General features: G+C 51.0%; 1 protein-coding gene across 11 annotated transcripts in view; it reads left to right on the top strand.

Annotated features, from left to right (window-relative positions):
- Nucleotides 1–17,802, top strand: part of NF2 (neurofibromin 2) — an 80,785-nt gene extending 62,983 nt beyond the window's left edge. For 8 of the 11 annotated variants that reach the window (XM_043557961.1, XM_043557970.1, XM_043557964.1 and 5 more), the window contains 3 exons: nt 504–631; nt 2,841–3,006; nt 14,856–17,802. In XM_043557961.1, coding sequence (XP_043413896.1) covers nt 504–631; nt 2,841–3,006; nt 14,856–14,906 — 345 coding nt within the window. In that variant the 3' untranslated portion in view covers nt 14,907–17,802. Of the gene's footprint in view, nt 1–503; nt 632–2,840; nt 3,007–4,424; nt 4,484–14,855 lie in introns of all 11 variants that reach the window. The other 3 variants (XM_043557962.1, XM_043557969.1, XM_043557963.1) reach the window with 2 other exon arrangements.
- The last annotated feature ends 1,887 nt before the right edge of the window (nt 17,803–19,689 follow it).

Raw genomic sequence — 19,689 nt, 5'->3', positions numbered from 1 at the left:
ATCCTCTGCTGCCAACATAGCACACCTTCTCCAGCTCCCCGGCCTCTGTTCACTCCCTGGCTGTAGTGTCTACCTTACTTAACCGGGATGATCTTTAAGCACCTTTGTTTACTGAACAGTACTCTCAGCTGCTCAGAGCCAGGGACCCTGTCTTGTTCTCTGCATCTCCAGCTCCTAGCCTGGGGCTTGAGGGCTTCCTCAACAAAGAAGTGAGTGGGAGTAGTGTTTAATTTGGCTGAGCGTGAAAAGCTGGCAAAGGTTCGAGGGAAGAGGAATGATTTGTCTGGATTTGTAGTCTTTGGGGCCAGTCACCTGGGAGCAGCCAGTGTGGGTAGATGGGGAACAGGATAGACTGGGGTAACATGAGGCCATGGTGGTGCTGGGAGGCAGGGCCTGAGCTGTGTGCCCATTTCTGTGGCTGCTGGAGGATCAGTGGTTAACACAGCAGTGCCCCCTGTTCCCATAGAACCCGAACCTCCTAACCAGACATTTCTCATTCATAGCCCATGAACCCAATTCCAGCGCCATTGCCTCCTGACATGCCAAGCTTCAACCTCATTGGTGACAGCCTGTCTTTCGACTTCAAGGATACTGACATGAAGCGGCTTTCCATGGAGATAGAGAAAGAAAAGTACGTAGTTTCTTGACTTCCGTGCCCCCAGCCAGTGAGCTAGAGTGGGGCCATCTGGGCTTGGGAAAAGTGGAGGGTTATCACAAGCATCTGTCACTAGCCCCTGCAGGATTTGCTCTGTTCCCATCCTCTGGAGGAAGAATTTCCTCATCAGAACTGAATGAAGGACATCACACCAGCATCCAGTCTTCTAGGATAACAATGATACTTGATTGGTGACCTGGAGTTTACAGGGCTCAAAACCTCACCTACAGTCTCAGACTGGTTTTCCGGGAACTCTGAGTCAGTCAGACTGCTGTTCACGTGGCGATAGAGCACGTGATAGCGTTCTAACACAGTAACAGAACATGCTTCCTAGTTGTGTCCTCTGGTGGCTGAGATCTGCGGCACTTCCCATGTCTAGAACAAGGGTCAGAGAAGAAACTCGGGCTCGAGGCCGAGGAAGGCAAACGTCCAGGTCAGGCCGGCCCTGCTGTCCAGGGCAGCCCTGAGCTGAACCCCCACATGCCCTGTTCACAACAGCTTCTGCTGTCATGGTTGGTGGAAGTGGAGCTGAGGTGGAAAGGAGAAATCTAACTGAGGTTCCCCTGGATTCTCAACCACAGATCAATTGGCCACTCATGCCACAGCTTACTGGAGAACCATCACAAAAGCTGCTGGGTGCTGGGTGCATCGGTGTCTAGTCTTTTTTTTTTTTTTTTTTTTTTAATGTTTATTTATTTTTGAGAGAGAGAGAGAGGGAGAGAGAGACAGAGACAGAGTGCAAGTGGGGAAAGGGCAGAGACAAGGGGAGACACAGAATCTGAAGTAGCCTCCCTCTGAGCTGTCAGCACAGAGCCCAATGCAGAGCTTGAACTCAGAAACTGTGAGATCATGACCTGAGTTGAAATCCCACACTTAACCAACTAAGCCACCAGGTGCCCCCCTGGGCCTTTTTAATGTTTATTTATTTTTGAGAGAGAGACAGAGCATGAGCCAGGGAGGGGCAGAGAGAGAAGGAGGCAAAGAACCCGAAGCAGGCTCCAGGCTCTGAGCTGTCAGCACAGAGCCCGATGGAGGGCTCGAACTCATGAACCGCAAGATCATGACCTGAGCCGAAGTTGTATGCTTAACCAACTGAGCCCCGCAGGTGCCCCATGTCTGGGCTTTTTAGCTTTGTCTCATTTCATTCCCACTAACTAGCCTCAAACATCAGAGGTAGGTTTTAGTGTGCCATTTATAAATGAGAACACAGATCTGGAGTGTTTAACGAACTCACCCAGCATCACACAGCTGATGAGGGACAGAACCGGGATTCAGCTTCAAGCCCATCTGAGGGTATGTGCTTTCACCTTGTACAGTATCCTTGGAAGAGCTGTCTCGGGACAGTGCCTCTTTGGAGCTCGGGGTGAGCAACCACGAGCCTCTCCGTGGTATCTGCTGTCCAAGTTCATCTTCAAGTCTTTCTCCATTGACCAGGCATAGTAAGCATTTCGTGGTTGTGATCAGGGAGAGGCTACATCCTGTTCCGTGTTCTGCTTTTTTATAGTTTGTATTTTCTTATCACCCATGCATGTGACATTACCATCACATGACAGACTCCATATACTAGCCATGGGAATCACTACAGAATTAGCATTTATATTGCATGATTTGCCTGGCCATGACATTATAGTTGGACACTTTGAGAATGATTTCCAGATTTTCACCATTGTAGATACAGTGTATCTACCTGCAGGTGGTGGTGGGAATCTTTTTCTTCCTGATATTGGCTGAGCAAGCTTCCATTCTATTTAGGAGATGATGTCCCAAAACAAGTAGGGATGTGGCCACGGCCTAGCAGAAGAGGTCACTTGAATAGAATCACTTAACCAAGAAGGGCCAAGACGAGGAGATTGTTTTGGATGTCAGGAGTCTTGATTCATGTGTTGTTGCTTGTGCGGAATTAAAAACTATCTACTGTAACTGGTATTTGTAGAGCGCTTTCAGAGAGCTTACCAGAGGGCTTTCCTACCCTTTATTTTGCTTAATTCTGACCACAGCCCTGTGATCATTAGCCCAACCTCATGGCCAAGGAAACAGATTCAGACCTATTTAGTGATTGGCCCAGGCTCCCACGGCCTGGGAGTGTCTGAGCAGAGATGTGATGAACTCCATACAGGCTGCAGACCCTAGATCCCATGTCTCACTGTTGCCAAAGCCATAATACACCATGTCCTCTTGCTGGCAGAGTGGAATACATGGAGAAGAGCAAGCATTTACAGGAGCAGCTCAATGAACTCAAGACTGAGATTGAGGCCTTGAAACTCAAAGAGAGGGAGACAGCCTTGGACATTCTGCACAACGAGAACTCTGACCGGGGTGGCACCAGCAGCAAGCACAACACCATCAAAAAGGTACCGAGTCTCCCGTCTTTCACTGATCAGGACAGTCATTAATGAAATGGAGGTTGGCATCTGGTTTCCTGAGTAGCCAAGTCATTAGACTGTTATCATTTTTTATACATACTTAGTTGAGGAAATTTTTTAACTCACGCCAGAAAGGGAATTTAATCTGCCAGTGACTGTGAACCCATTGGCTTGATGGAAGGGGAGCCTGTGTTAAAAGCTCTGATGAAATGAATCACTGTTATGAGACAGGTTTTGATCCATCATTTAGCAGTAAAGCGATTCTGTCTTTTAAGCCAAGGGGAGTTCTGCCCAGGGAGCTGCCTTACTTCATGAGAAAGCAAAATGAAACAGAGGCTTTTGAGAATGGACTCTCCCTCTAGTGTTTTTGGGTTATTAAGTGGCAAGGACTGTTTAAAAAATCCTGTTCTTACTTTAAAGAAACCAAATTCTGAATTTTTAACGTTTTTCATACTTAAAAGGAAGTGTCTAGAAGAACCTTAATGTTTTAAAAGATGAAACTTCATTTATGTTGCTATCAGTTTCAAATTGTTCTCTACTGATATTTTGAGCGTTCAGGTTTTAGAGAAGGTTAAATTCCATAAATATCAGCCCAAGAGTGTGCTTCTCTCTCGGACAAAGCACAAACGGCCCCTCCTGCTGGTTTGTTCCTGACTTATAGCCCAGGGTCAGGCTAATACCTGTAAAAGAGGTGTCATTAAGATGAGACTGTTCATTGAGTTTAGATCATGATGGTTTACCTAAGTTTAATTTTTTACTCTTTACCTTATTCTTTAGAGTGGTTTCCCAGGTTAAGGAATATCTGTTTTCAGTAGTTAAGCTGCATCTGAAAACTCCAAGGGTTCTATAGCTACTTGCCAGTGCTAATGGGTACAGTCGGGAGCCTCAAATTCCTTCTCTGTACTCCAGTTAGTATTGGCACCGGGTAGAGAATTCCTCTTAATAGCATAGCTGAAAAGGAAAGGCCTTTCCCCATTCCACATTCTTCTTCCCTCTGGCTTCCGTTATTTACTGGGTTTCACTTCCAAAACTAAATTATTGAACAGTTAGTGAAAGGGGAACTAAAGTGAGGCCTCAGCCAGTGAGCCGAGAGGTAAAATGATGCCTGGGCCAGGGAGCCAGTCAGCCCTCGAAGGAGCTTCCTCAGGCACCCCACCCCCAACCCCCGCTCCTGTCCCCAGGCTCCTCATCTGGGCACACTGAAAGGTCTCGTCTTTGCTGTTGCTGCCGTGAGCCAGGCCCTCAGGAAAGCCGGAGGGACCTGTTTCCAGGCCATAAAAACAAACAAATGAAGTCACTTGTCACCATTTCAGGCCTGTCTGAGCATTTTGCAAATGGCACATGTGGCATTTGTTGATATCACAGGGTATGTTTTTGTTTTTCTTCATTTTATTTTGCTGGTTTAGCCTCAAGCCCAAGGCAGAAGACCTATCTGCATTTGAGCCCTCAAAGTAGGTTATCCCAGGTACTCTGTATGTGGTGATGGTACTACCCTCTGTGATACTAACCCATGCATGAGCTTGCCTGTCTCTGTCCCTGGGCCATGCCGAGCCCTCCCGAGGGCAGGTGGCACTGGGTACTGGCCGCAGCATGCTTTGAGTCTGAGAGCAGGCGTCCGCCCTGTGGGGCCAGACCAACCTCCGGGGGTTCAGAAGGCTGCCTCGTTCTGAAGAGCATGTCATGGGGCTGTAGGACCAGCTGTCCATCACATTTTGTGTCATCGTTGGGCTGGGGATGGTCATGGCTTCTCGTCCAGTGAGGTCTGTCTAAAATCCTTTGTCTCAGTGGCATAGTCCTTAGATAAATAGCTCTAGCATGGAAATGGGATAGATCTGGGTGTCTTTAACTCAAGATCAAGACCTTTCATGTGGTGACAGCTTCTGAAGACCCATGGTCATACTTGGTCGCGGAATGAAGGGGCTGTCCTCACTCACTCATTTGCCTTTAGAGCCTCCCCTTTCTGTACACATCCACTTTCTTTCCAAGTCAAGCAAACCAACAGTACAGCGGTCTGATCTGTAGCCCATCTAAGTGGACCATCTATCTGTCTGTTGGTGCTCTGAAGACTGTCTCTGCTCAGCTCCTCCACAGCCTGGGGCAGAGTTGTGGTCAGCATGAACTCACATTGGGACAGTCGCTGGCACCCAATAGATGAGCAGTCAGTGGTTGTTGAGTGAATTAATGGAATGATTGCTCCTTTCCTTCTGCGATAGTTCATCATCCTCCCAACATGCCTCGGCAGCAGGGAGAATTTATTATGCCCGGTAATAACATAACATCCTGCCTCTGCTCCTTACCTAATCCCCAGCGGTACGCCAGCCAGTGGGCCCACCGACACCTGACAGTCGCGTAGGATGTGTCCTTTGGTGTCCTCACCACAGTTTCTGCTGTTAGAATAAAATAAGCTCACTGGAAGCTTTCTACCAAAAAGTGAGATCTGGCATAAGATAGACCTTATTTGTGGTTGTTATCCAAGCAAGAGAGGTTAGCTACTAAAGTCCCAGATGGATCTCATTATAAGATGGATTCTGTCTGTCAGTGGTTCCAAGAGCCCATACCATGAACCCCAATTTGTGTGTGACACTTTTATTTAGCGGGCTCCTATTTCTTCAGCTTTCATGCCACACATTGGCATCAAACGCCCTGACACCAAGCAGCGCGTGCTCTGAGCAGGGCAGTATGACCAACGCTGGAGTTGGGCAGGCCAGGGGGATCATCTGTCCAAGTGGAGACCCCACGGTGCCCAGAGGACCCTGGGGTGGATCCACTTTGGTTTCCTGGACTTTGTGACTAGCACAGGGTCCAGCAGAAAAATCCCTTTTTGTGTCAGCCTGTGCTGTCAGGCATTCCTGTATATGACGATACCATTCCACCTTGATACGATTTCATCTGTCTTTTTTCTGTAATGATTCAGAATGTTTCGATTCTTCAGGGACCTGATTTTGACCGCCAGTTCTCACTGAGCTCTTATTATAGACAAATGAGGTTTGATTTGCAGTCAGATTTGTACTGCTCCGAGGACATTTACAGAAGTCTTTTTTTTTTTTTTTTTTTTTTTTTTTTTTTTTAATGTCTTGATGTGAACTTGTTTTCAAAGCAGGCTGCCAGATTCCAGTTAATCAAGAATTCTGATTACTCGAGGGTTAACAGAAGAATGGGCTCGGCTTTTAATAATAGCTGGACTTATCTCAGCATTACTAGATTAAATAGTGGCAGTTTTTGCTACACCTCACGTTTGATTCTCTTTCCATTTTCTGGACTTTGCTGGTCCCTGGGGCTACTGACTGAGCATGACGAGTAGCCACCTGCCTGTGCTGGGGCAGCCCTGGGGCTGTGCCTACTGTAGTCTGGGCCAAAGTAAGCCTAGTAAAGAGAAACACCACTGTGGGCTTTGGAAGTTTGGGCACCTAGAGTGTGAAGGTCAGAGCTCCATCTACAAAGTCTAGGACGAGAAATGCAGAGACTGGTGGTGACCTGGAGAGCTTCCAGTGTCCTGAGAGCCCATTAATCTTGGTAATCTTGGTTCAAACCAGGCTGCATTGATTTTTGTTTTGTTTTTAATGTTTTCTGATCATAGATTTCTTCAAGAAAAGAATGGTTCTACCTACCTCCCACAACGCAGGCATGTTCCTTCTTCTCACCTTCAGTACTTTCCTGCCTCACTGTGAGGTCCCAGTGTCCTCTCCGAAGTACTCTCACTTAAGCTAATTCCAGGGATTACCCTTGGGTTCAGGGCTTAGTTATAATGTTCCCTTGGGAATGCCAAGAGGCTGTCCTGTCTGGCTAACCGAGGTTACCACTACTCTGCCACTCGTTTTCTCTGTAACTCTTACTTTCTCTTAATGCCCAGTGTCCTCACCTGTAAAAAGTGAACAAAACAGTTCTTAACCCCCAGGATTGTTAGGAGGATTAAAAGAGGTAACACACCTCTTTTACACAGGAAGAGCTCAGCAAAGAGTTTCCATGAGTTTGGAGGTAAAAACTTTGAAGAAGCCAGAATTAACATCACTGGTTCTTTTGCTATCCGATTTGAGTCTGCAAGGGTATATTTTGTTCCTCCTGCCAATCTTAACTGCCCACATTTCCACTTCGCTCCCCCCGCCCCCACCCTGCCATTGATAATCAGTGCAGCTGGTTTGGCATTTGCATGTGATTCAGAGTGGCACCTAGTTGTCAAGAGTCGCTCTTAAGAACCTAGATTCATTTCATTCTCAGGGGGAGCGACAGCAACACATACTTCTGGCCTCCGAGTCTTTTGAGTGAGGGAGTGAGGTCCGGCAGTGAGGCTGGAGTGAAGGGGACACAGGTGCCATGGGCTTCAGAGCCACAGTGCCAAGGAAGTGAGCTGTGGCTGGCTGTGCTGCACACTTTGGAGGTGAAGATGCAGTGCCAGAGCTTGTACATTTCGGGGTCTTGCTCTCATCCCCTCTCAGGGGACAGTTTTCACTCCCCGATCCTGAGCTGGTCTGAGTGCCAGCAAACTTGTCATCATTTTTGTGCCCATGATCTCCAAGGGAGCACAGGGTTTCAAAGGAAATCGACAGAGGACAAATCATGAGGATCATGGAGCTTAGAAAGTTTATTTTATTAGTAAATGGTTTGAGCCATCAAGGTCCAGCTGTGGTTTCCACTGGTGGAGGAACAGGAATGAGTAGCCTTGACAGTTCTCTGAAGCTCTAGCTGCCGCTTGGATCCAGAAGACATAAAAGTCCAATGTCATCTTCAATTTGCACTGACTCCCCTTGGAGATGCAGGGCTGGCGAAGTGAAGTAGAACACTTAGAACACCAGGGAAGTGATAAATCACAGGGCAGGATTGAGTATGCGTGAAAGGCTTCTCCCACAATTAAAACCAACGGCCAGAGCCTCCCTGGTGACCTCTGGTCGCCCGCCTCAAAGAGGGCTCTGGTTAGTTTCTGATGCTTGTGTGTAGTTAATGTGTTCAGCCCTTCCATGACCCCGGTCACTGGACCCGAGCTGGCAGTTGGCTCTGCCTGCTTTGGAAACTGGGCATCGTCTGGTGCGGCATCCTCTGCCCTGACTTAAAGGCAGCGTGCACTGGCTCCCAGCTCCAGAACCTTTCTTTTGTTGCTGTTGAAGGGTGGCAGAGGCAGGAGGGGGGAGGAGAAGAACGGGGGTGGGAGCAAGGATTAGCAAGGAGCAGCAGCACTCAGGTGTGGATAGAAAATGCGTGGAAGAGATTGCAATGGTGAACTCTTCCCTGCTCTGTGGGAAGCACAGCGAAAGCATTGGGAAGCACAGCCTGGTCTCCGGGAGCCTGCTCTTCCTGGATGCGATGCCTGGGCTCATCCCCGAAGGCCACTCTTACCTTAACACGTGCACCAGCTAGATGTCCAGGTGCCTCTCAACTGGGGAGGGCTTACCATTCTCTTGCTTGTTTCTGGTAGCTCTCTAGATAGAAGATTCTGCCAGCCTCTTTTCCGAAAGACCACGACCTAGTTCCTCTTCTTGGTTGGGAGACTTTACCCAGTCAAGCAGTTGCCCTTTGGGGAGGCGTTGAAGATCCTACAAAACCTGCTTTGCCCTCTTAGGATGTTTTACAACCATTTGGAAGTGCCTGGGGACATTATTGGGCCTTATTTGATGCAGTAAAACATCCCATTTGGTCCCTCAGCACTGAAGATGTGTTTCAGTGCAGCCTTCCTCCGGCACCTGATTTGTTACTGCAACAGTGGGAGGGAAGAGATGGGATGCAAACTCATTCTGCGGGCTTGAGGTTCTGTTCTTATGATCCTTGCTGTGATTTCCCTTCTGATATTGGCAATTTGAGAATGACATCAGCGTGTCTGCACCTTTTTGCTAAGGTACTCAGTGCTCAGAGAACTCTGTAGCTATGAGTTCGTCTCTACCTGCCCAGTGAAGTGAATCAGACTGATTAGTCCATTTTCCAGGTAGAAGGACGGAGTAGCAAAGGCCCCTGCCAGCATCTCACGGGCAGCTCAAGACACAGGCACACACCAGTTTCCAGGCATCTTCCTACGTTAGGTCCTTAAAAGATTAATATACAAAAGAGACCCTCTGGGCTTTCCCTGAATTGAATTCATTAATTGGGATGGACTTGGCCTTTCATCCCACCCCTGCTTAGGGATAAGTGTGCGCACAGCTCTCTCCCCGTACACATCACCAGATGGCATTTGGGTGCAAGCCGTCACTAGCAAGACGGCAGAAGCGCTTAATCTGGCCAGTGTACAGCAACTATCCCCCTTCACTGGCCTGCCCCCTCCTTGGCTCTGATTTGGAAGGGGGGATGTTGATCACACCCTAAACCAAAGATTATGTTGGAATTTGCTGCTGCTGATTTGGCTGTCACCTTTCTGCTCCAGAGTTGGCTTTCTCCTCGTGGATCCCAGCGCCAGAGAATCCGCATGTCCTTTTGAATCCGTGCCCTCCCCCGCTCCTTCATTTTTGATATGTAGTGGCGGAAAGGAGGTGTAACATGATTTTAGGGCTTGCATTTCAATTCCGCTGCATTTTTATGGGACAAGCAGTCTCAGCGCCTGGAGTTATTAGGTTAGTATCTAAAATGGGTTCAGCACTGTGGGTCTTATTGTTTAAAATGAATTAGACGGCCCCCCTCCCACCTTCCTTTCTCCTCCCTCGGGATGAGTGGATTGAGGCAAGGCCCCCAGAGACTAGTTGGAGGAATCCTGGCGCTCTGATTAGTTTTGTTCTCCCAGCTTAATTGTAGAGCTTCCTTTCTCTTGTCATTGATAGCCCAAGTGGCTCTGTGTCCTGCCCACCCCCACGCCACCCCTTTTTGCTTTAGGAACAAGATTATCACAATGCGGCCTTGTGAATCAATTTTCTCTATGTGCTGATGAAAGTGTAATTCATTCTTAATCAAGCAGCCTTGCTGCTGCAGGCTCTATGCCGGAATACATTTAGTTACCCTCCCATCACTTTGGGAAATGATTCCCCCAAAAGGACTTTTAGAGGAGAGCTGGAAGGAGAGTTGGCAGCCAGCCTGGTGCTGTCTTTTTCCAGCAGGGGGCACTCTTGAGAATGATGCTGGAGGATCCTTTGTAGCTGGCCACATTCCCCACTGCCCCCAGCCGGGAGGGATTGGGGAGCCTGGTGCTTGTCACAGGTGCCTTCCAGGCTTGCTGTCTCTAGACCCTGGAGCCATTTCTTAGGACTGGGCAGGTGCCAGATTGTTGTGTCTTGATGGGCTGCCTGAAACACTTGCCCAGTGAGCAGGAGCTGGTTGAACCTGTGTACGGCGTGCAGGCCTGGGTTAGGTCCTGTGTAGGCTTGAGAGGAGCCAGCCTCCTGCCTTTTTAAGGAGACAGATATGTCTCCTGGATCTGAACTGGTTGAGATTGGATGGATGTGCCCATGTGGTCACACCACACACAGTTGATAGCTCGAAGAGGTGTAGCTCTGCCAAGTAGCTCCCTCTCCTGCCCTTTCACAGCCTGGTGGCCGTCACAGACAACTGGCAGTTTGATGGACAAATGCGCAGGAAGAGAGGTGACTGCCAGGCTTGTGGCTGTTGATGCTGGGCAGGATGAAGGGGCCAGGCCCAACAGGTGGATCGGAGCCCCTCGTAAGATAAAGACCAAGCTGTATAGATCTGCAGCAGAGAAAGCAAAGGAAGTTTGTCTTCTCAGAAAGGAATTGGATTAGTGACAGACTTGAACAGCCGGTTCAGTCAAGAGAGAACTTAATTCCTCCTGTATTATTCACACGGCTGATTTTAATCAGATGTGAAGAGACAGCTGGAAGAGAGAAGCGGGTCAGCCCAGTGCCTGGTGAGGAAACTTCATGTTCTTTTAGTCATCTTTAGGGAACTGGCAAGAGCACTGCAGGATGGAGGCTTTGTGCAGGGCCTCTGTGGTTTATGGCTTCCCGAAGGAGCTGGCGGGACTGCCGGGAGCCCCAGGGTTGGCCCTTGTCTGGATTCAGTGTGAGTTTTGAGCGGTGCGTGGCAGACACAGTCACTAGTCGTGTCCAGGCAGAGCTCTAGCTGTTTGTCCTTACAAGGAATCAGAAAGGTGGACCAGATTCAGCAGGTCCCAGAATGATGTAGCCATTGTCTGCAAGGCCCTCCTTGTCTCTCCGCGTCCCAGGCTTTTCCGCTTCACCACCTACTTAAATTCAGAGGAGACCTTTTTTCCGACAAGCTTGGAGATAGGCCATGGCAGGGTAGTCCCCCCCCATGGCAGTGTAGGACCCCACACCATGTGCCCTCGGGGAATTCCCCTTTGTTCCCAGAGGCGCTGCCTCCCCAACCCGGCAAGTCGGGCCAGAGGGCGCAGAGGGTTATTATCGATCATCAAACAGAGTGCAGGGTTGGGGGGGGGAGGGCGACTGGGGAGACTGGCTTCAGTTCTCACAGTGTGACCTGCAGGAGGTGAGGCCTTCGTCAGGCCATCTCCATGGCACCTTTGCTGTGCTGTGAGCAGAGAGCCGGGCCTGTCGCTGAGCAAGAAGGCAGACCAAACACTGACACGGGTTCGTACACCTTAAAGCATGGGAGGGCGGCAGGGAAACCAGGACACTTGTTAGCTGATTTTCATGAGCACACAAAGACTCACAGAGCCAGTTTGTTTTATGAAGGGCTCGCTTTGTGCCATTTCCTCTGAGCCTTCCCCTTCTCTCTTAGGAATACCCCTGCCTGTAGCTGTACTGTAAACGTGACAGTTAGTGAGCTTTCTAGAAACAGCAGGTGGTGACAGATCCCACAGGTGAGAGGAGCCAGGCTGAAGGCAGCTTGATAGATGCTATCGGCGGTGCCCCGGGGGCCCTCCTGACCTCTGCCCCTGGGCTTCTGAGTTCTCACCCAGTGCAGACCCTCCTCTTACCGCCTGCTTCCCCCACCCGCTTTCCTTCACGAGCACAGGGAGAGCTGGCTGGCTCCAGAGGAGGACATCTTGATGTCTAAGATAAAGGATGCTGCTGAGGGGGGGGAGCAGGCAGAGGCCGTGGTGGGAACTGGAAGGGTTCCAGCGGCAGACAGTGCACTTGTGCAATAATTTCCCCTGACAGCAGGGTCCCTAATGGAATTAGGACCGCCAGGAATTACACAGTAAAGGTAAAAGGCAGGGGCAGTGGTAGCCAGATCCGCCTGTGGGCCACAGCAGGAGACTCCCAGTGTCCTCAGCGTCCACGGTCATGTCAGCCACCTCTGTCTGGTGGGTCTGCCTGTTCCTGTAGCAGCCTGGTGCCTTATGGAGGATGGTGGTACTCTCTCCTCTTGCCGAGGCCACATGTCTGTGGTGCTTTCCTACTTCTACATGGCCAGAGTATTTGACTTTGCTCCAAACCTTTCCTCGGGCTGGGGTACCACTTGTGCTTTTGTGAGATAAGAGGTCAGGCTGAGCCCCTGTCGTGCAGCGTGGGGTGGGGTGGGGATCCAGGGAAGCATCTTGCCCACCCGAAGAGGGCTTTGCATCCCAACAAACACATGCTTGAATAACTGGAATCTGGCACTGCCAGAGCTGCCAAAACCTTCCCCTGGCACCTCGAGGGGACAGCCAGCACGCAGCTTGGGTAGAGGATCCAGGAATTCTTGGAGCCAACACTGTACAAATGGGCAGAAGGCTCTCGGAGGCCCCCACAGCCTGGGCTTCCTGCCTGGGGAAGTGGCCAGGCCTCTCGGGGCCATCCTCTCGCCCTGCCTTGGAGGCCACGAAGGCCAGCACAGTGCATGCCCCTGCCTTCTGTACCCCCTCTAGCCTACACTCTGCCCTGCGCCCCCACTGGAAGGAGAGGAGCCAAAGCTGGGGTTAGGGGAAGAAATGTGATGCTGCGATTGGTGCTAACGGCTGTTGGGTTCTCCGTGAGCATCAGGCATGGTGCTGACTGCTTCGCAGTGCTTCCCATTTACCCTCCGTGTCCCCCTGTGAGGAAGGGGTGCCATTGCCCCGCTTCACCGTAGGGAGCTGAGGCCACAGTGAGTGAGTGACCTGCCCAGGACCATCCAACTGGTCAGCGGCTTTAGGTCAGGCAGCCTGGCTGGAGCTGTCTGTGACTCAGTGTGTGGAAGGGCTGTGGGCATCTCCCTGTCCCCTGTTGGTGCCTTGTCCCCCCGAGGAGCCAGCCAGAGGTCTTCTCTGGGAGTGTGGAAGAAATCTAAGTGGAGACATTGGGTTTCACACCTTTTGATTTAAACTCTCCAGCAAGAGGATTTTGTCTCAGTGATTCTTAGGTTCTCTTTCTTTCCCGGTTAACATCATGAGTCCCATTATCACAGAGCACATAACCCGCAGCCGTTCTCCTCTGACTGCATTTAGGGAGAAACCCATCCAGACTTGGCTCCCTTCTAGAGGGAGTTCCATTTAAGCAAAGAAATGAAAGCCCTCTCCATTCCCATTAGAGCTGGGCTTTCCAGAGGGCTTCTGAAATTGGTTCCACTGACGAAGACAGCCCAGACGCGTCCCTGCACTCAGCTTGTTAGTCAGGAACTTCAAGGCCACAAGATTTGGCAGGGTTTAAAGAGCCAGCTCTCAAGCTGTCTCATTTGAGCACACTGACGCCGCCTGTGTTTGATGGAGAAGGGATCGGTTTTGAGCTTCCCTCCCCCACCCTTTAGAGAGGCAAGATGGTACCACGGACTTTTCAGATTTAGAGACTGCCAGAGGTCCAGGGAATGGGCCAGACCATCCAACCCACTTCCATGGTTTAACTCCAGAGGAAAGAGGCTCAGAGAAGTCAAGGGTGTCCACGGAGGCCACACAGCGAGCTGGTGACGGAAAAGAATTAGTGTCCGGGCCTTCTTAGCCTCATGTGGAGCTCTTGCCTTTCCCATGCATCACACCATTTCCTTAAGAGCCTACATCTTATTCATTCAACAAACATTGTTTGAGCTGCTACTAGGTGTGAAGCAGTAAGCTAAGTGGGTTTGGGGGATATGAAGATGAACACTGTGTGCTCTGTGTCCACCTTCCCTGAAAACCCTCCTTTATGAAGTCCAGGAGCTGGATGTGGAATACACAGTCTCACCCAAACTGGTGATTTCCGGAGGGGGAGCAGGTGCTGGAAAGTGTCCGTGCCAGATGCTTCTGTTTGGGGAGATCCTGGGAAGTGGCCTACAGAGTCTCAGGGGCTGAGGGTTCAGCAATTCCGGAGGTCACAGATTCTAGTGCCTTTTCTACCATGCCAAGAGCTCAACCCCTGATCCTGCCTGTCTGCATCTTCCCAGCCCTGTGCTTCTTAGGGCAGCATCCTTCCTGGGAAGGCCTTAAGTTTCCAGACAGAGGACTGCCCCTTGGGGACTGTCCCCCTTGCCCGAACCAGCCCCAACCAGAAAGCTCATTGCCTCCCAGCTTGTAGATGCAAACCCCCTGTGAACTGCCAGGTCATGGGCAAGTCTGCTATAGGGCTACCTGGGGAGCCAGGAGTGGGAGGGACACTCTCCTCCTTGTCTGACACAGGCCTGCCTTGCCTGAGGCTTGTGTTGCCAAGCCGGTCCTCTGAGCCCTGGAGAGGACGAGCATCCCAGGCTGGCGCCACCGCAGACGGAGCCCCACAGAAGCATCTTAGACACTCTCGTAGACGAGAATGTGAGAATCTCTTACAGTGTCCAGGGAGCTCCTGCCCTCTGTGAAAAGATGATGTTGATGACATTTTCCTGCTGACATGCTTCTGTCCACCAGCCATCCCTCCTGGCATGTCCTCATTTGTCACTTCCTAATTTGAGTTCTTGGGCAAATCTGGAAACTTATTTGGGATTGGCCGCCAGCTCCTTGAATATCTGTCTGAGCAGCCTTCCCTTCCACTCCAAACCAGCCCTGAGGTTAGTCCCCAAGGCAGGATGGCACCTGTCATAAAAGCAGAAATCCAGCGCCCTTCAACTTCTTCTCTGCTTCCTTGCAGCTCACCTTGCAGAGCGCCAAGTCCCGAGTGGCCTTCTTTGAAGAGCTCTAGCAGGTGCCCAGCCAGCCCAGGATCTGTCACACCTGCTGCTCCCGGCACCAGAGGGATGGGTCAGACACCGTGGGAGTCATCATAGGTGGGCTGGCTGGGGGCTTCCATGGGAGCTCTGGAACTTTCCCCAGCTGAGTGGAGAGCCCAGCCCCCTTCATGTGCAATTGCCTTGAACTGTGACCTGCAGAGAGCTCTCTCGTGGGGTTCTAGTTCATTTTAAACATTTTAAAGAAGTATTTGTCTTTCCTCATCTAATGTGGGGTTCCAAACTTCCTTTGTCAAAGGCACCCTGGGGTCTATGTCTCACTGTCCAGTGCTGACCTCCCGAGCCCCGGGGAGTGAAGTGTGCAGGAGCCCTGGAGACAGGGAGCCTGGTACCACCGCCCCCACCCCACCCTGGCTCCAGAACGTTCATCTCCTCCACTGGTGAGGAACTGGCATGCGAAGAAGTGTGGCCCACCCGAGCGCAGGCCCAGAGCGGCCTGCCTGCCAGTCTGCCTGCTACATATCGTCGGTGAGCTGGCCTGTGGCTCCTGACAAGCCACGCGATGTGTCCTCAGCCCGCCACCCCCCCGCCCCCCCGCCCGAGGCTGCGCTCTGGCTGCCAGCTGGTGGAGAATGGGAAAGGCAGCTGTGACTAGGGGAAGACTTTAGGCAGGAGCTGTGATGAGGGGTCGGCTGCCAGCAGAGGGGCCGGGGGCCCAGCAGAACTGAGTAGGAATCTGCTCCATACAGAACGCTCGCTGCCTTCCTCTTGCCACCGCAGACCAGGGTTCGAGAGGCAGGCGGGAGCTGCGTGTCTTTCTCACCGCCCTTCAGCCTTAGTCTCTCCTGCCTGTGGCGGGCCACCGGGGGACTCCCCGGTCAGGTGTAGTCAGCACCTGGTAGCCTGGCTGGGACTCTGTGGCCCCACAAGTACTTCTCACTGTGGCCTCAGTCTGTGTTGCTGCCTGAATCACCTTTCCTCCTGGGCCATATGCCAGCAAGCCCTTCCTAAGCCTTGATTGTACCGGGCCTCCTTTGGGTGTTGCCCTTTAGGGGCAGATAGCCCTTTATTTTTTTTCCCCCTTGGGCCATGTGGGATCCCGTGTGCTCCTCCCAGCACAAGCCAGATGCACAAGCCAGGTGTCCACTCGCCATCGGTGCTCTGCACCTGCTGGTGCACAGCCCCCTTCCACTCGGGCGGCAGCGGGTCACGGAGCCCCTCCCATAGCACCATGCTCCTTCGTTTGGGGCCACTTTCTTGCCCTTCCTTTTCTCCATGGTTTGGTGGTGCTGCTGTGACCTGCCAGCCATTCGGATCCTTCCAGTGGGGCTGTTATGCAGAGCAGGAGATAAAGTCAGAACCAGTGAAAAGAGGCTTATTAAGTGAGGACACGTGAGGGCCTGGAGATGTCCTGAGAGCAGAGGTGTCTCTGGCAATCCTATGTGGTTTTGAGAAACTTAGAAGTTCACGGAGATCCTGCCTTTTTTCCACGGTCAGGCTGACCTAACGGTGTCCCGGGCTGGCCAGCCCCCTTTTGGGCCCCCTTGCCCTGAGGAAGCCAGCCCTGTGTGTCACTCAAACCCCTTAGGATATACAGGGTGGGACTCCACATCTGGATGCTCAGTGTAGATGGCTGTGGCTGAGAGAGTTTCCTTATGTCTCCCTGTCCCTCAAAAGCCTCTTCCCCTGAGATGCGGTCACAGTGAGGGGAGTCTTAAGGCATCTGTAATGTAGGGCCTGGCTCTTGTGTTGAGGCTTTGTCTCTCCAGGCACATCACCCATCCCTGAATTTCCATGACGAGTTACTTTCCTCCTGACCTGTAAATTTAATCTGTAACAGTGGCTGTGGGCACAGGAGCATGGTGGTGGTTTATATAAATGTTGTCGGGCTTTGTTTTTTTTTTATTATTTAACTGCTGTGTGTGTGTTCCAAGTCCGGGAAATGCCGAGCCATGTGGCCACGAGGGAGCCAGCTGGCATCTGAGCTGTGGCAGGAGCACCGTCGGGCCCGAGAGCCGACTCAGGAGGGCCAGCAGAGCCTCGCTCCTCCAGGAACACTTCAGCTCTCCTTGGAGGCGGGAGCTGGCGCGTACCTCCCAAAGACGGGTAGGCGGAGAGGATGGTGGCCTTTAGAAAAGTCCTGCGCCACAGTGGAAGGAAACAGAATAAAAGAGGAGCTTGGTTTTCAGGGACTTGTGCCGAGGCTCAGGTGACTGTGTTCTTTTCAAGTGAACATTTTTAGGCCATGGGAGCTTATCAAGTCAGGAAGCCTCCACTGAGGGCATGGCCTGGCCACAATTATTTCATTACAAGTGCTTCTGATGGTTCTTGGGCTGCCCAGCTAGTGACACTCCATAAGGCTAGGGTGTTGGCCCTTAGCGGTTCTGTCTACACAGACAGACCTGACCGTTCACCCTGACTGAGGCCCCACCTCAGTCCCAGCAGCGCTCTGACCTGTGACATCAGCTCAGTTATTCATGTACCCACCAGGCCCCGCTAGACAATACCCCATGGCATTACATAACACTTCTTAAGTGACTGTGTTTTGTAAGCTTGGGGACAAGCTTCTCTCTCCCTCTTTTCTCTTTCAAATCAAAACAGCAAATCCAGAGTCTGACAACCAGGACGGTGACTAAGTGTTGCTCGCTGACAGGGCTAGGGCCTTGCAGCCCCCGGAGGGTCCACCTCAGTGGGGAGACAGCCTCTTCCAGCTGCCCTGGGGCCAGGCGAGCCCCTCGTGGGCTTCCAGAGAAGCTCCATCCGTTTTCAAAGATGTCAAACCTCACTCGTTCCAGTGGGGCCTGGGTCTTGCCTCCTGTCCGGGCCAGACCATGGAAGGCTATTTTCTATTCCGGGGATTGTTGTAATTTAAATGATTGTTTTAATAAAAATTCTAAGCTGTCAAAAGTGTCTTGGGCTTCCTTGGTTTGCTTGATGCCCTAGTCACTGAGGCGGCAAGCTGGGCTGGGTGGTAGGGCCGACTCTTGGGGGCTCTGAGGAGACGGGACCTCTGCCCTCCCTGACTGCCCAGCACCCCAACTCCGGCCCCGTGTCACTGGTGATAGAAGGATCACCTTTTCCAGGCCGATGACAGCACCCCTTACTCTACCTTCACCTGGGAACGCTCTTCCTTTGTCCTGTGGGCACTCAGGGTCATGGAGCAGTCCCTGGACAGGGTCCCAGTGCCAGTTTACTCTCCACACCCCCTGCCTGTCCTCAATTCCAGACCTGAAAACTAGGGTGCTGGACCAGGCAACCCTTCAAGGTGCCTCTGCTTGCTTCCAGGTGTCCCCGTTCTGGGCTCTGGAAGGTGGGGGGGGGGGGGGGGGGGCTTGCAGAGCCAACAGGGCGCTGGGCACTGGCTGTGGGACAGATGAGGCCAGCTATTGCCACAGGGCCACACGACTCACACTTGGGGTTGGGAAGCATTGCTGTGGAGCTTACATTTTTTTGTTCTGTTTCTATTTTTTCAATCAATAAAAATCCTTTAAGACCACAACTACTATAGGATAATTCTATCTCAAATCATGCAGCCTAAAATGAAAGATTCCAGTGGCACAATGTGTTATCAGGACTTCTCAGGGACCACAGTGCTGCCTGCCACGAGTCAGAATACATTTCAGGTCTCCATTGTACAGGCCAATCATGAAAATAACCTATCAGAATACGCAAAAATTTCCAGGAGTCAGAGGTAAATACAGCTTTTTTTATATATTTTGGAAAGATATGTTTGAAATTGTAAAGTTAGAAAATTGCAAAATTTGAGGCACCTGGGTGGCTCAGTTAAGCATCTGACTTCAGCTCAGGTCATAATCTCACAGTTTATGGGTTCGAGTCCCGCATCGGGCTGTGTGCTGACAGCTCAGAGCCTGGATGGAGCCTACTCTGAATTCTGGGTCTCCCTCTCTCTCTCCCCCTGCCCTGCTTGCGAAGCTCGCTCTCAAAATGTAACCATTAGCAAAAAAAATTTTTTTAAATTGCAACATTTTATAGGTAATATTTTGTTAGTTTTCAATTTATAGAATTGATAACTAATTAGACTATTAGATAAATAATATGAAGCTGCTTCATTTCTTAAAAATGTAGATTATGGGGGTGCCTGGGTGGCTCAGTTGGTTAAGCATCCTGACTCCTGGTTCGGCTCAGGTCATGATCTCACGGTCTGTGAGTTTGAGCTCCATCCGGCTCTGCGCTGTCAGTGCGGATCCTGCTTGGGATTCTCTCTCTCTCCTCCCTCCTGCCCCTCCCCTGCTCGTGCTTGTGCTCTCTCTCAAAATAAATAAACTTTTTAAAAAAATGTAGATTATGTTATCTTCAGTGATTGGAAATTCCTATGTAGTGTGAGCCAGAGAAAGTAATTCATAAATACTGATCACTTGAAGATGCCCAGACAATATTTTTACTTGACTTTTTAAAACCAACCACTGACTGCCAAAAGATAGGAATACGTTCATACAGATCCCAAGGTCTCCATCAAGTGGGGTTAGAACCAATAATGTTGCCTGGTATTTTGGTATCGAGGAGACCAGTTGAGTTCTCTGCTTTTTTAAAATTTGTTTTGATGGTGCTGTAAACCCAAAGCTGCTGGCCAGACCTGCATGTTTAATGTTAGCGTTTGCAGCCTGGTCCCATGGGGTCCCTGAGCGGCTCCTTCTGACCTCCCTGCCGGCACTTGGTCCTTTGCGTTTGGTCGTCGCCTGAGAGCTGAGTGCCTGGCAGCTGTTCCCAGGGCTGCCCACCTCAGAAGCCTTTGCTTTGGGGGAATGGATAGGGAGCCACCCACGGAGAAGGATGAAT

This window comes from Prionailurus bengalensis, chromosome D3 (assembly GCF_016509475.1).
Source record: "Prionailurus bengalensis isolate Pbe53 chromosome D3, Fcat_Pben_1.1_paternal_pri, whole genome shotgun sequence".
Taxonomy (NCBI): Eukaryota; Metazoa; Chordata; class Mammalia; order Carnivora; family Felidae; genus Prionailurus; species Prionailurus bengalensis.
Note: the sequence above shows the minus strand (reverse complement) of the source record. Positions and strands in the feature narration are given on the sequence as shown.